At 42.5% G+C, this 16321-nt stretch overlaps 1 protein-coding gene across 6 annotated transcripts in view; it reads right to left on the reverse strand.

The window, feature by feature from the left end:
* Positions 1 to 16321, reverse strand: part of FNDC1 (fibronectin type III domain containing 1) — a 94219-nt gene that overhangs the window by 40458 nt on the left and 37440 nt on the right. For all 6 annotated transcript variants that reach the window (XR_013992105.1, XM_081030700.1, XM_081030699.1 and 3 more), the window contains 5 exons: positions 11218 to 11424; positions 6403 to 6501; positions 4757 to 4874; positions 2459 to 2646; positions 1651 to 1758 (listed from right to left, as the gene is read on the reverse strand). Coding sequence is in view for 5 of the 6 variants with exons in the window: in XM_081030700.1 (XP_080886826.1) it covers positions 1651 to 1758; positions 2459 to 2646; positions 4757 to 4874; positions 6403 to 6501; positions 11218 to 11424 (720 nt within the window). In the remaining variant the exon portion in view is untranslated. The remainder of the gene's footprint in view (positions 1 to 1650; positions 1759 to 2458; positions 2647 to 4756; positions 4875 to 6402; positions 6502 to 11217; positions 11425 to 16321) is intronic.

Consider the following 16321-nt stretch of genomic DNA (forward strand, 5'->3'; position numbering starts at 1 on the left):
TTAACCATGTCAAAGTATATTCTTCTATTGTGTTTTATATTTCTCATGCATAAAAAAAAATGCCCCAGTGTAATTATGAACCTTCAATTCCACCAGTACACCTTTATGAAAACTACCAAGGCAGGGTTAAGATCTCTGAGTTCTTTTGGACATAAAAACCCAGTAGCTATTATTATTTCTGGCAATATGGAATTGACTACCAGGCAGCTTCTTTTACCAAAGAGCGATCAATATAAACTAAGACGTGGGCGAGGGAAAGAAAATAAGTAGCACGTTAATAAAGTCACTTAACGGAGCAATAATCAACTTTTTGTAACAAAAAGAAGTAGTCAGCCAAAAACATGTCTTTATTCAATGTTCAGAAGCCTTTGCAGCATCAATAGTACTTAATACAGAAGGAGCCAACATTCAATTGCCATTGAAAGAATGATTAAAGGGGCCAACTAAATATTTCTTCTCTTCGTTTATTTCTAATTTATTCCTTTGAAAAAACAAGCAAGAATAGTATAATATATTCTTTAAAAAAAAAACACTGGAAAGTAAGAAAGCATTAAGTTCAGAAAAGACTATCCACATCTGTCTACCTTCCTTCTATTGTTCCATGAAAAGATGTTTTTACAGGTCAGCAAAGATAACTGACAGTTGAATACGAGAGAGAACCATTCATTTATTTTTTCAATTAAGAAATTCTCAAGAACGATTAGGGACAATTTTCTGGATTTCTTTAAGCTTACATAAACTTTTCATACTTTCTGGACACGAAATTTCGTAGCTTCTGAAGACTTAAAATTGTCTTCCAAAATCGAGAAATGATGAAAAGTACTCTTAGGGTAGGTACATCAGTGTAGGAGATGTCGGGGGGAAAACCTCAATACTTCCCTTTAAAATGTCTCCAACAGGCTTCTGAAAGGTCCTTGAATGTTTTTACATTAAAAAGAAAAGATCTGTGTTTTCATTTAGCATTCTCAACAGACTGATTTTTAAATTTAATGATTTGTAAATATTTTATTCTATTTTTCAAATCTACAGTATTCTTTCTTTCTATTGTAAGGCCCTATTTTCCTGAACTGCCCCAAAATTAATTTAAAAGGCTGACAAATAGGAAAAAATCCCTTTTCCATTTGATTTTATTACTTGAGTTTTCAAATCTGTTAAAAATATTTAGGGTCCCGTTTGAGACACGTATGGTCCCAAGGGGTTCCTGCTCATTCCTACTTTCTGTGATCTTACTGGCACAACGAAAAGACCCACACCGTGAAAAACAAGGTATCGTTTGTGTGGGTAAAGGTTAGGATGTCACACTCATACAATTAAAAACAAACAAGGTGTCCTTTGTGTGGGAGAAGGTTAGGATGTCACACTTATACAATTAAAAACAACTCTCCTGTTAGCAGCACCTAAATTCCTGCATGTGGGGAAGGTGAAGTCACCTCTGTGACTACCTGGATCTTTCTGACAGTGAAAACCTTTCAAGAAATAGCCTGGTCCACTGAGTTAACACTTCAGACACGTATGTTGCTTTCCTGTTTCTTGTGCAGTCACCAGGCCTGTGATTCGAACCAGCGTTTATCCGAGTCAACAATGTACATGTCTCTATCTGGGGCACTTCACACCCGTGAGCACCTTACACTTTAAGTAACGAGGTCCTACCTTTCACTTTCCCCTCGGTCTCAGGCAGTGCATCCCATGCTACAGTGACAGCTGTGCTTTTGCCATTGACGGGCCAGACATTTAAGTTTTCAGGAGCCGTAGTAGGAGCTACAAAAGGACAAAGACCCAAGGTTCAAACATACCCTCATGGATAGTCTGAAAGTTGATGACATACAGTCCTTACATTCACAGGTTTTCCTGAAAAGCTACAGTGTTAATTTTTATTATATAAGAGAGAAAATTCTACACTTGCTCTTATGAGACACAGTGATTTATATCTGTGCCACCAACTCATATACTGAGCTTAGTCATAGCTAGAGAAATGCTTTTAGGAATTCAGAATTTGTATCATTGCTGAATATTGATATATACAAAGAAGATTAAAATCCAGTTTTTAAATAAAGTGCATATAGACGTAATTTAAAAGAAAATAACTAACCTTAGATACACAGCAAAATTCTCCCCTGGAATCAAATGCAACCTCAGCCTAAGGAAAGAAGCGTCTCCCCTACACGCCAGAGCCCTGGAGTGCCGCGGGGGCATTCAGGCATACAGTGGTGATTCATGGATACCCCACCCTAGGATTCAATGTGCTCCATGTGCCAGAGTAACATGCTAATGAAAATGGCCAGTGACAGACAGAACGTGCACCCATGGAAATAGTTCCTTAGCACCTTTGTGTGTTGAGGTTACGTTATGAAAAATGCCTATGCTGGCCTTTATCACTATTGGCTTCTTAAACTGTCTTTGAACCTTATTTTAGGAGTATTCCCAAACTGAAAATCCAAAGGCCATTTTCAATACAGACCAGATTCTGGCGTTCTTTGGAAGACAGATGTACTCCATTTGCCATCTCTTTCACCCTGTGAAATACGGACTGCAAATTCATACATGGTGTCTGGAATCAAGTTCTCGATCAACACGCGTCTGTTGGAGATCTGCTTGTAATCCCACCTTGCCAGTTCCCCCTTTTCTCGATAGCGCACAGTGTAATGTCTGTAAGAAAACAAAAGGCGACAATGCACTCTGGTGCTAATTCTCTGTAAGTGAACACTAGATTGCTTGATATTTTTCCTTCCCCAGAAGTGATGGCTTTTAAGTTGGGAAATCAAAGAGGAGAAAAATCTACACTTTTGACTATGTTATTGGTTCAAAGAATCTACTGAAGTTCTAGGCAAAGGCGTTTAAAGCAGACCAGGAAAGATGGAGCCTAATGTCTTTTCAAGACCAAAAGTCTTACTGCTCAAAAGCTGAGGCAGAGATTCGGAAGGAGAAGGGGAGAAAGGGAACAGCTTTGATGAGGCAAGTGCCTTATCAGGGATGTGTGTGGATTTGTGAATGTGTGTTTGTGGATGTGTGTGGTGTAAAATGGGCAATGTTAATAATCAGAAGTGGCCCAAAGTATCTGGGCTTTCCAGAAAAGACAAAAACACTAAATCAGGCATGTTTCCTATAGGTTTGGGGCAGGGAGGAGGAGGCAGTATGTGGTTTTGACTGGAGTTATTACCATGACAAGGAGCAAAAATGTGTAACAAACGCAGCAGGATAGAGGAGCGGGTGGCTATCAAGGAGGGAAACATGGCGTGACCAAACATGGCAGTATTCCACAACCCCAGACACAGGACCTCAACATTCGAAGCACTGCAGACGCCATTCCCTGGAGTCCTTTCCCAAGAAATGGTCTTTGTGGGCACTTTGCGGTGGAAAGCATTTGATGCATTTAAAATGTGCTGTTCATCACAGCAGGAAGTCAGGATAAGATTTCCACTGCAGATGTGGCACACCAATTAACACAAGAGTTCTCCTAAGAAAACTCAAGCCTTCTTGCTTTCATCAAGATGTTAGAAAGCAACGTCCACTGGTTCAGGAAAACTTTGTGTTGGGGAGGCCATATGGCTAGGGAGAGAATCATTATGAACCTTCAGACATCTTTCAAAAAAAGCAGATGTCTTTTGTTACCAGCAGTCAACGACAGTAACTACATTTAATCATATGTTGTATATATGATTAATCATATATATATAAAATACATTCTCAGCATTATGGTCCATTCATTTTTTTAAAGTACATTCAATTTTCCTAGTGAATATAGATAGGTTCAAAATTAATACCTAATGATTAGGCCACCAAATCTTTGGTTGTCTCTTGCCTATATAAACTTCAGTCATTTAACACATAACATTTTGATGACTATATTAACCTACCATAACTAGAAATGCTGTTCACCAGTGGCCTTTTTAACACAAAAATTATTTTAACCTTGTAATTGGTTTTTCCTCTGTTGCTATTGCAAACCAATATAAAAACCAGAATAGCATAATGTCATGGCTTAAGAAAAAATACAATTCATTTTGTTATGCACAGATGAGCTAGACATAAAGCAATCTGGTGCTTGAAGAAAGTCTCAAGAGGAACACCATTGGGGGCGGCCAGTTAGCTCAGTTGGTTAGAGCGAGGTGCTCTTAACAACAAGGTTGCCAGTTTGATCCCCACGTGGGCCACTGTGAGCTGCGCCCTCCACGGCTAGATTGAAACAACGACTTGATTTGGAGCTGATGGGTCCTGGAAAAATACACTTAAATAAAATAAAAGTTAAAAAAAAATGTCTAAAAAAAGAGCAGAACTACTATGTGTAAGGCATTAGACTAATGCCCACCCCTTTACATAATGGCAGCCTAGTGCTTCATGGCAGCCTTCATGCTGCCACTAGTCCTGGATAACAAAAGGAAAGGTAGGACTGCCCCTCAGGTGGACCATAGCCTCTGCATATGAATAGAGCATTAATGAGGCAAAGCTAGCACAAATTGGGGCAAAGAAAGAAATGGAATCCAGGACATTTCCAGACACAAGGTAAGACTGAGCAAGTGAGATGTGAGGTCCCACTGTGTGCATTACACATGAGGCCCTGGCAGCATCTGATCTGTGGGAAATGTATGACTACATTCAGGATTAGCTAGATTGTCGTAGGATAGTCTACTGCAGCTACAAAAGAGGCCAGCGTTCACATATGTCAGAAAATCAAATCACTCTTATACACGTCTCTTCAGGGCCAGAAAAATCCCATCTTTCAGACATAAAAGAAAGATGAAGAATTAAGGAAAAGTACCTTGATGCAACAACTTTCTTCTGTTTTTCCAAAACAGGATCCACCCAGGCGACAAGCACTGACTGGGATGACATAATCCGGACACTGATGTCTTCAGGTACGTCCAGTTCATCCTCTTCTGCAATGACAACGGGACGCATGGAAAGGCTATCTCTAGCAATAGGCTCTGCCCTGAGCTCCTCGGGCCTCCAGAGTTTATAATTCACCCTCTACAATTTTTAAATTGCTTATGCTTAACGTAGATAAAATGAAATGAATAGAATGTTAAGCAATTATTTGATTGGTCAATGTAACAGAAAGCCAAAATCTCTACTCTTGCCCATCTTAAACACTAAGAAACTGGGCAGTTCACTTGAAAAGCTGCCCAACTCAATTGACATAAAGGACAGTGTATAAAGGATGCTTTGTTTTGGTCAAAGATACTCCAAGTAACTCCATGTTTTCTCAGTATACACTGTAACTGCTTGGGAAGTAATACATTATTTTATGGAAAGCAAAGCTTCGGGAGGAAAAGCTGGAGTCAGAGCATTTCCTTGGTGATCTCGGCATGAAATGAAAATTCTGGTTCAAACAGCTGCCCGAATCACATTGGGCTCAATGTCCTCGCATTCTAGAGCGTGTGATTCCAAGTCATATTCTGACACGAACTAGAACTCAGTCAGCCACTTTCCAACAGAATACATTCCAGTCACAAAGCTTACAGTTTTTCTTCAAGCTCTAACATAAATTGAGACTCATAAGATATCTTCGATTTTGCTTTTGAGCCTCTTGCGCTTTTTGTTTCGTTTTTTCTTTTCACTTTTCAGGAACCATCTTTTACCACAACTAGGAGAAGGTGGAAATAGTAAACCTGCTCGAAACGTGACATAGAAACTTCAAGACCAGCAATTAATGAATTTTAAAACATGAAACATCATGTATGTGGGACTTCTGTTATACAATGCAAATATATATATGTATATATATACAAAATCACAATATATAATAATATAATTATATAATTATATATTACATAATATAAAATTATAATTAAAAATAAGTTGTGAATTCACAGAAATAATTGTGCAATAGGTTGCCTCTTTAAATAAGGCACATGATCCACAAAAGGTATATGTCATTTGTTGATATGTGAGTAATATAAAAAACATCTGTGAATGGATGTGGAAAAAAGTATCCATAGCACATGACCAGTGATCAGGCTATAGCAAGCCACTACTACATTTTTGTTACTCTTCTCAATGCCATTCTTATGCAATTTGGGCTGAAATGAGGTTTGAGTGCATATCTTGCACGCTACCCTGTCTATATACCTACTCTTCTCTGTTCACACTGTCACAAGGGGCAGCTTCTGCATGGATCAGTCTGTGCCTTGAAATGGAACAAATGCTTGTCTGCTTTTGTCATGGCAAATCTACTGCACAGTGAAGACATTCAAAATGTAAAGAGAAATGTATTTCATCACAAGAGCACTCTAGCTTCTGAGCACAAAAGAAACACACCTGTATCCAAAATGTGACCAAGTCCACCCTGCTATTTCCTTTACACTCCAGAAAATCCATGGACTTCATGGCCCAGCAACCATCATTGGGAGCAACACTGCATTCACACTAGACCATGGTTGTCCGAATACGTCCTTAGAAACATACCTGAAATCTTCCGTTTTGTTAGGGCGGCCCTGTAGACTGGCTGACTCTGCCCCTGGGAGTTCATGGACCGCAAGGAGACCACATACACGGACTCAGAGGCTGTGGACCAGGGAGTAAGTGGTGAGGCTTTGTGGTTGCTTTTCCCAGAACACACACGTCCCTCTGTCCGAGTCCCCCCCACATCCCAGCTCATCTTTCTGGGGCATTCCCTCTTCTTCAGGACAACTAAAGATGAGACCAAGCACTGCAGGAACTAAACTTAAAAAGACCACCAGTATGTTAGGAAATGTAGAAGTGATTTTACCTGAAGTAAGTCCTGAAAAATGGGTTTCTATCTTAGCAGCATCAAAGAAAGGTGAACAATGTTTTAAAAAGAAAGGAATAGTATATTGACTCTCATAATTCCCCCAATTTATTTTTATTTCAAAAATAGAGAAGAGGGGATGACTCTGTTTTTATCTGTCATTAAAAGGAAGAGAGAGGGGGCAGGACCACCCAGGGTGCCAGGTCAGCAACCCTAGTGGGATGTGTGCCCTTCAAAACCAAAATCTAATCCAAATCCTCAGAATGGAGGCTCTGAAGATTTGCTAAGAGCAAATGGAAGAGTTTAAACATATCTTTATTTCTAGATTGTTCTTTCAGTTAGTTCCCCCCAACCCCACCCCCCAAATTGTACATTGAGCCCACTAGTAACTAACTTAACCTAAACTTGAAAACCGTATTTGGAAAAAAAGTTACAATAATGAAATAGCACTTAAAATTCTCAAGTGCTGTGGAATCCTAGATTCTGAGATCAGGTGAATGTTGGTTATCTTCTAATTGGAACTTCTTATTTCACAAATAAGGACAGAAAGTCATAAACATTGATTTGCCCCAGGTGACACCCCTAAGAAGGACTCATAATCTTCCCTGAATCCAAGGTTACTAATGCCGAACCCTAGTCTCTACTGGCCAAAGCTTCCTGCAGCAGCCTTAATTGACGCAAGAACACAAATGGGGGAGCCTGATAGATTTCTAATGCAGATACTTACATGTCAGGTAAAACCTAACCTAAGTAACCTAACCTAAGTAAATTCACAGAGGGGATGCTAAGATCCTAAAGGAAACTTCCAACACGGGAGTCACTCCTCCAGGAATTACAAACTTTCATGGGGCACTGGGAAAATAAACATTCTGTTTTTACAAACAGCATGTCCAGTTAAACATGAAAGGAAACCTGTGTTCAAAAACCTCACACAGAGAATCCTGTTTATGTAACCATCTGTAGACTAACCAGATTTCAAGGAAAGAGAATAATATCTGACAACCAATATCTGACAGGTGGAACTCACGCTGTAACATGAGTACATTTCGGCTAAGGCGCTCCCATCTTATTCTACCAGAGAATTTTGAAATGTATATTTTATGAAAGGGAAGAATCCAGTTTGTAACACTTGGGTTCACAAAACATCGAACTAAACTTCTAAACAGGAATCCCTTCCAATCTGTTCATTCCTGGTGCTGTTGACCATGGCAACACGCCAAAAGTCAGCAAAGGAAAAACACTGCCACCCAGGAACATGTGTAAGAAACAGTGGTTGGCATTTATCAAGAACCACCAAGAAATGAATAATTCCCCACAACTGACATTTTTACATATTTGCAATGTATTTCTTAAAGTTATTAGATTTTTTTTTTTTATGCCCAGATTCTCGATTTGCTGAGCTCTCCAAACTAAACTTGGCCCAAGATTATGATGAAGGAAAAGTTTTGTACTGCAGGAAACTATAATAACAGCTCACATGGGTTGGGTCAAATCTCCTTGCTGTGCTAAACATTTCCCATCAATTCTTCACTTAGTCATGAAAAAGCCCCCTGAGGGGGCTTTGTCTCTTTTTCTCAGATGAGGAAACAGGGTCAGAGGGGTGAGATGACCCACCCAAGGTCATACAGTAAGTGGCAGGTCTGCGTGGCTGTTCCCAATGAATGTGAGGGGGGAGCAGGCCCAGAGCTAACCAAGCACTGCCGGGGGCCCAGAAAGTGCCTGACAGCTGGATATGCAGCACTCCACCTCCTTTTCATAGAAATAGAATGAAGAACCCACACTGGTAGAAAAACACACTTTTTTCCGTTCTCTTGATTAAAGGGTAGAAATTAAATCTCTGGGTGGACCCCAACGTCCCCAGCCCAGTGACTCCAGTGTCCACAGGTACCCCACCCCCCTTTCAACCTCAAGTGTGTGGCGTGGCAGAAACTCCCAGTGTCTGGACGTCTGAAGGTGTGTCGTAACTTCTGAAGGACGCCAGCCTACTTGTTCATTATTACTGTCTTGCTCCATCTCGGCTCCTGGGGCCTGTTCTCTCTTCTCCCCTCCACACCCCACACCCTCAGCTCTCCCCGTGGGCCTCCCTTGACTGTGAGCTCTGCTCACCCTGTTTGTCTATCTCTGTGAGGTATTGCTGGGACCCAGTACCTGGAGTGGCACCTAACACAGAAGACATCCAATAAGATGGCTTAGTGAATGGAGGGTGGGGTTTCTGCTGACAGGACCTCAGGCCCTGTTTTCTCCAAGTTTACTTGATATCTGACCATTCTCCATAGAACCACCCTTGCAATGGCATCTCTGTTATAAATAGAATTAAAATCCTGTGCAGGATAAAATAAGGGGACAGGCGTCCATTGCACTGCAGACCCACTCCACCATCCCCCAGGAATTCATTTCATCCCTGCCTGCCCGCCTTGATGGAGAAGCTTCTCCAGTGAGACCTTCTCTTCCTAATGGGAACCTCTTAGGTCCTTCACAATGGCAACTCCACTGCTTTTTATCTGATGAAAATTCAAAACCCAGGACATTATAGCAGAAGACCAGGAAGCCATTCAGGCTGGGACTGGCGCCCACCTCCTGACCTCAGCTCCAACATTTGTTCAAGTTCAAGGAGCAAAAAAAACCATAAACCCCAAAATTCTTCTGCTATCCTCAGGTGAGCCAGGGGTTCACTGCTGAGAAAATGAAATGCTAGGACCAATCAAATGGAAAACTTGTTGATGCAAAATGAACACCCAACAGACTTTTCCAAGAGTCTTCAGCAGATGGCTGAAAAGAGCTGCAAATGAAATGGTGACTTCCAAGGCTATTTCCGGCAGGGACTCCAGCCTGGCCTTCCACTCAATGTCTCCACCAGATCATATCCGTCCTGATCGGGGACTGCCACGGAGCTAGGGACCCAGCCTGGGGCGTCCTCAGAAACTTGAAGCTGCTAGTCCAGGCTCCAAAATGTTGTATGGTGAGATCACTTCTGACTTTTCGCTAAGATGAAGTGCAAAATATTGTGTGGCCATGTCTTTTAGCAAAGCGGATGTTTTCCTCACACACCCGAGGAGCGTGGGCCCACCAGACCTTCTTCTCACAAGCAAACCTGTCTCCACCACCGCCATTCTCACCTCAGGCTGAGCTCTGAACCGCTGTTAACTGCTGCTGTGACCGCCTGGCAGCTCTTGCTCCCAGGTATTGTTTCTACGTTCCTCTGTCTTGTTTCGTTAGTCTCAGTGCCCACTGTGCGCCTATCGCTCAGTGTGTCTGAGAGATATTACCTTTTATAACTAAATAGGTGCCAAAGGGCACCACCCCTCTACCTTCTCGCTGGAGACTCCGCTCAAGTCACATGTCACACAGACCTTCAGCTGTCTGCCCTTCTCTGCTACTTTGCTTGGAGCCATTCCTCCCTTCATCTCCAGCCTGCCGTTGAGCGTATTCCAGAAGCTGAGTGATGCCTGACTACCATGTAAATCAAGAGACCACTGGATCCTACTGGAATCTTTCAGAAGGGCCCGATAAATCAGGGCCTCTTCCTTGCTTCCAATTAGGAAAGGAAGGAAGAGTCAGCAGTGGGGCCCAACATATTTACTGCTGGTGCAAACTAGGTTGGAGAACATGGGGGCAAGTGTGCTTTCTACCACTGGACCCCAGAATTAGACAAGCTTTGATGCCCAGCGGTCCTGCACCCTTACATGACTTTGGGCACAGAGGAGCTGAGTAGAATGTGTGCTCTCTGCAGCCTGGTACCCCCCTCGTCCCCCAGGAGGAGGAGGCATGAAGGGGCCAAGCCACACTTACCCAGTGACTCCTGCCAAACTCGTCAAGTAAATCAGGGGTGTGAGAGGAGGGGAAGGAAAGCAGGACTGTTGTCCCCACTGGCACTGTCACCACACCAAGGAAGTGCCAGGCATGAGGGATAAGCACTGGCCCTCTAGGGGCTGGCTTGTGCGCACGGGCCAGGCCTGTCAGTGAGTGAGGCTGCCAAAGTCAGGCCTCAGCCCGGGCTACAATGATGCCCATTATCTCTCTCAGTCACAGCAAATATTTCCTCAGCCTCCCATGGCCAACGCTTCCTCCACCAGAGAAGGGTTTTGGAAACAGAGAGGAAGGCAGGCCTGATTTGCAGGCTTCAGCAGTTGCTACCATATTTCATTTCAGTGGGACCCAAGGTCCAGTGTCCTAGGATTCCAGACGAAGCTTAAAGAACAAAAATGGTGAAAGCAGAGCCAAGGAAAAGCATTAGCCCTCCCTCTCACATCCAGAGAAGTGTCCCTACTCCAGGAATCATTTCAGGAAACAACTGATGGGCAGGCACGTGGTAGGCAGTCTTGTCTGCTGGAGGTTCAAAGGATGGAGGCAGATGGAGGAGGGAAAGGAGTGTAATTCTGAATAGTTGTAACAGCTGAAAAAATGAACATCACAACTAAAATATAATGTCTGTCAAGAAGGAGCTTCTACCTACCGAAATGATGGGAAAGGTTAGTCACCAAACACTGAATACCAGTTAACATGAAACTCACCTAGCTTTTTAATTTCGTGTGTTCGCTCATCTCTTTTCAGTGGAATGTAATTCATCTTCCGGCCACTTTCCCCGTAGCCCAGAAGAAACCCCCGTGACCTGCGGGGACTCTTGGCTCCAGACAGGCGTGGCGCCTTCCACGCAACAGACAGCCGGTCATCTGAGGATCGGACGCGAACACGCAAAGGCTTGTTTGGCACTTCCTTTTCTTAAAGAGGACATGACACAGAAACTATTAAACAGTATAACTTTAGAGTTTACCATCGAGCATATAAAATCTGGCCAAAGTCTGAGCCGCGACAATTAGCAGCTGAGCTCAAAACATCCATTTTGGTAACCAATTCTAATAAGCACGTTTTTTCCCCAAGGGCATCGACACTCAGTGCTCATGCTCCCCCACATTTCAGACCAAGAGGTCTCAAGAACTAAAAATGGAAACACACCCTGTTTGATATTGCCAGCCAGAAATCTTGAATGCTTTACAGTGTTCTTCTTCATTGATTTCCTTTTGCCCCCTTAAGTCCAAAACTATACATTCTCTGGTGAGAACTAAAGGTCAGCATGAAAATATAGCAGACACACTTATGTACTATTTATAAGTGTCCTCCAGAAAGCTTTTGCACTGTAAGGCTGAAAAGACCAGCTTTCCTGGTGTTTTTGGTGAATCACTAAGAGCTGTTAATAAATAGTAACCGATTTCTGGTTTTGATCCTAATTTTTCTTACATGTCTAAGTCTTGCCCCTCCAGACAAACGCTGGTCTTACCCCACCATTGCCGATATCCTCAGTCTCTGTTGTTTCCCTTCTTGTTAAATCAATTTCAGGAAATTCTCTTGCTAAACGGATCGATCTCAAGAAATGCTCTCATTGTTAGCTTTCTCAAAGCCATGCATTCTGGTGGCCAATACTTAGTGTTTAAAGTTTTGCTTTTCCATCACTTAAGAGCTGATAAGTTTGGGAACAAGGGCTGCAAGGCATGTGAAGACTATATTATCCATTTCTGACAGTGGACCACATCATGGCTCTGATTGGGGGATTCCATTCGGCTAGTGAGCATCTCTCCAGGTATGTAAGCCAGTTCCTTCCCAGGCACTCTTCCTCCACTATAGATATATATTAACTCCAACATCAATTCTGACTAATTTCATCAGACGGGAAAATTCCCAGCGAGGCTAAGACAGAAAAATAAAATCTAATGTCATGAGTTAATGTGAGTTTCAATGACACAATAAGTAGTCATTGGAGATGGCTATTCTGAAAGCCAGACATCTGGTTCCAGTGTTGTGAATCTAACCAAAAGGAATATCCATTTACACATTAGCTAGAGTTACCTGGACAGTCCCTTGGGCAGCCCTCCTAAGGCTACTAAAAGACTACCTGGTAATGGTTCAGCAAATATTTTCCCACTATACAAAGTAGTGCTTAGTAAGACTTTTTGTTTTGAATCCAATAGTGTAGCCAATGAACTAACTATATACACCTTCTCCTTGCACCCGGGGTGGTGAGTGTAACCACTTTATTTGAGGTTACACTGAACAGATCTCAGTTGTATTCCAAGTAACAAGGCGAGCTCTCAATTTCAAAGTCTGGCCTCTATAAAATTAAGGTCCGCCAAGTGATTGCAGAAATGACAAATATACTCATTTACATAGTTCAAGCAGAAACAATCTGCCAAGTGTTCAGTATTAATAATCCAAGTCATTAATGGCACAGCATTCATTAAACATATGAGTTCCTATGTTAATCCTATGAGTTGATAACTCCCGTGAGTGTTCCTGTATTAACCCTATGAGTTGGTTATTCTTATGAGTTTCCATTGGGGATCTCTTGCTTCATAACAAAGTGACATCCTATGTTTCTAGAAAGATCCAGGCAGACAAATCTTGTCAAGTGTTTGATTTATCCATGGGTGACTACCTCCCAGAAGAAAACATGAATTTCTTTCCTTCATCAGTGTCTATCACTGGTGAATAGACCTTGCGTGGGGCTAGGATAAGAATATATATATATATTTTAATACTGGGAAAACATCTTGTATAAAGTGCTTACAAAAAGCAAAATCTGGACAAGGAGCAGCAGTCTCATTTATCAACAATGAAGCTTTGGTTTGTTTTTTAAAGTTAGCAGAGTTTTGTTCATCAGATCAAAATACATAAACAAACTTAATTTTTCAGGAATAGAGTTCATGTCTTTTTCAAAGTTAAGAAATAGACTTTATATGATCCATGAGCATGGGAATAGCAGTTGAGACAGAAAATTTTAAAGGGAGTGAAAAACTTTGTTTCACTCTCTTTACATCTCCTAAATCATTTTTCCCTCTGTGTGCCTCCAATACAAACTATCACCACAAACAAAAATTCAGTTTTAACAGAAGACCCTCTCGTGAGTGATGTCACTTACTACCTGTAGCTCTGAGGGTGAACGTGAGGTTGAGGTTTGGTTTCATGGGGTGCGCAGCTTTGGGGTTCCCAGTCTATAAAGTGAAAATGATCTCTGCCAACAGCATATGACATTTACTTTACTTTTATGAAAGGTTCATACCTCTGCCCTCCAAAGCTCTTGCTCTAAAGACCTTGGTGGCCCCCAACCATGTCCCCCTCCATTGCAGAAAGCAACCCACAGCATGGGAGTTTGGGGATACTCTCTAGCAAAATGGGCAAATCTACTGAACACACACACACACACACACACACACACACACGGGTCTTACAGGAGTCAGCTAAAAAATAAATTATTGAACAGAAACGGCATTCTCTGCCCTGTGTTTCTACTTCAATCCTGGGAGCCTTCCAGCCATCTGTCCTGCAGTGGAATGTAATCCTGGAAAGCTCACTGTCACCGCTGGGCCTTGGGAGTGTAGCAGGTCTCTGCTCCAATGTCCCCTAACACTCAACAGTAAAATACTGAAACAAAAAAAAAACAGTAATAAGGAAAAAGACCATTGGAATTTCCTAAAGTGACAGGGTCCCTGAGGAGGATGGAGGGGTGAGGTTCCAAGGACAGGCCCGGTCCCAGACGGCACTAGTTTTTGCTTGAGGTGTCCGGCTTGTAGCTCTGTCCTGACTCATGCCAGGCCCACTCAGCATCAGCCATGACACCCAGTGGCAGGGACAGTAGCTGCCCCCTCAGACAGTCCCAGCTTTCGCCCCAGGCTCTGGCCTGCTGTCTAACCACTCCACATCAGGGTTCAAGAATGAGGCCAGGCCTGCTAAGCAAGCTGCAGGAACAAGGCTGAAGCTACAACCTACCTCAGTGCCTGCTTTATATAGACCCTTATACTTTGTCACAAGCTCTCACGTGGCTAATTATAATTGTCCTGAAACAGCTTCCAGGTAAGTAGCTGTCATAATCGCCATGAGAAAACTGAGGTTCAAAGAGGTGAAGTAACTGACCCAAGGCCGCACAGCTGCTTGGGACCTGAATTGAACCAGTCTGATGCCAAGTTCCCTTCTCGTCTAACGAGGTGCCTTCCGTTTATGCTCGCCCCTCACCCCACGTGCCATCCCAACAACTGCCTAACTCTTCTGCTAACAAATGTGAAACAAGGGTTCTGACCTGGACAGGCCTTCAGAGCATCACGCCTTGCACGTAGACATTAAGTGTGTGTGTGTGTGTGTGTGTGTGTGTGTGTGTGTGTGTTAATGGACCGGCCAGTATACTCAGCAGGTAGCAAATGAACAAGAGAAAGCCTCTGACCCAATACTGTCCCCAAACTGCATGGAAGTCATTGACTCTGAAAACCAGAATGAGGCGAGAGTGCCATCCCTCTAAACACAGCCCTCTGTCTTTGAAATCTTTGGGTTCACAAATACCAACCCCAATTTTTTTTAACTATTTAAAAAAATTCCTTTTTTTTTTTTTTTTTACCATTCTGGGTTAGACATATATCAAACATCTTTTATAGATCATATGGCAAGCCTTGTTTAAGCTGATGTGCGCACTAAGAAAAACTGTCCATAGGGTTCAAATGTACCTGCAGTGACATTTTGTAAGGATTTCTCTAAGCCGTATGGGATAGCCTCACAGGAAGCCTTCTGAAAATTTTCTAATAAATCCTTGTAAGTCTTTTATCTTGAAAACAGGAAAAACAGGAAGTCACAACTGCCGAGGGCAATCACGTCCACATCCACCAGTAAACGTGGCAGGACACATTCCCTTCATTGCATTTGGTACATCATGATGTAGATCGTAACTTAGAACTGGCTGATAACATTAATTACACACCATCCACTTGACAAGTCAGCTGGGGGGAACAATTACCATCCAGGTTAGGGTAAACTTCAGAAAACCAGCCAGGCATCTCTCCCGAGTTGTATCATCAGCTACACAAATTGGCAAATATGCTGACATTGTACAGAGTCAAAACCTGTTCTTCTCACAAAGAAAAAATAAATCCAAAATTCAACATGATTCTTTGCCCATTTATATAATTCATTGCTCGTTAAACATGGTGGCTTCTGAATTGGGCTTCCACAGGCTCTCAGGTCAGGTCTAAATCTATTATTCACTGGCTATGTGATTTTAAGATTCTCACTGGCCCTCAGTTTCCTCTTCTGTAAAGTAGTGTGTAGCGTATTGGGTTTTGTAATACATCCCATGTAAATTATCCAGTATCATACATGACGTATATGAAGCACACATTAATTGCTAATTGTGTTTGTGGTCATGATAGAAATGAAATCCCTCATCAGAGTCACGGAGTGGGTGGGCGGCCCCCTTCAGAATGTGAGTCAAAGTCACGTCACACATTCTACAACAATGCCTTATACACAGGGGACACGAAACACGTGTGTTTCAAAGTACCAGACATGAGCACAAGAGACAGACTTCTTGTCAAAGACTCTTTACCTTGAAAACCTTCTCAAATGTGAGGTTGTCTATATCCAGGTGACCTTTGGGCACCATATACTGAAAGCACCATATACTGAAAACACTATTCATGGTCTTCATTGACATCTAACAGTCATCAATCACTCTGAGCGAGTCCCAGCTCTTCGTCGGCAGGAAAGAGTACACGGCCACCTTTCTCAGGCTGGGTCTCAGCTCTCAGGACATTCTCACGTTCCAGCGGAACAGGATGGTCAGTCAGTCTACAGCTTTGAAGA

The sequence above is a fragment of the Rhinolophus hipposideros genome (genome assembly GCF_964194185.1).
Source record: "Rhinolophus hipposideros genome assembly, chromosome: 3".
Classification (NCBI taxonomy): domain Eukaryota; kingdom Metazoa; phylum Chordata; class Mammalia; order Chiroptera; family Rhinolophidae; genus Rhinolophus; species Rhinolophus hipposideros.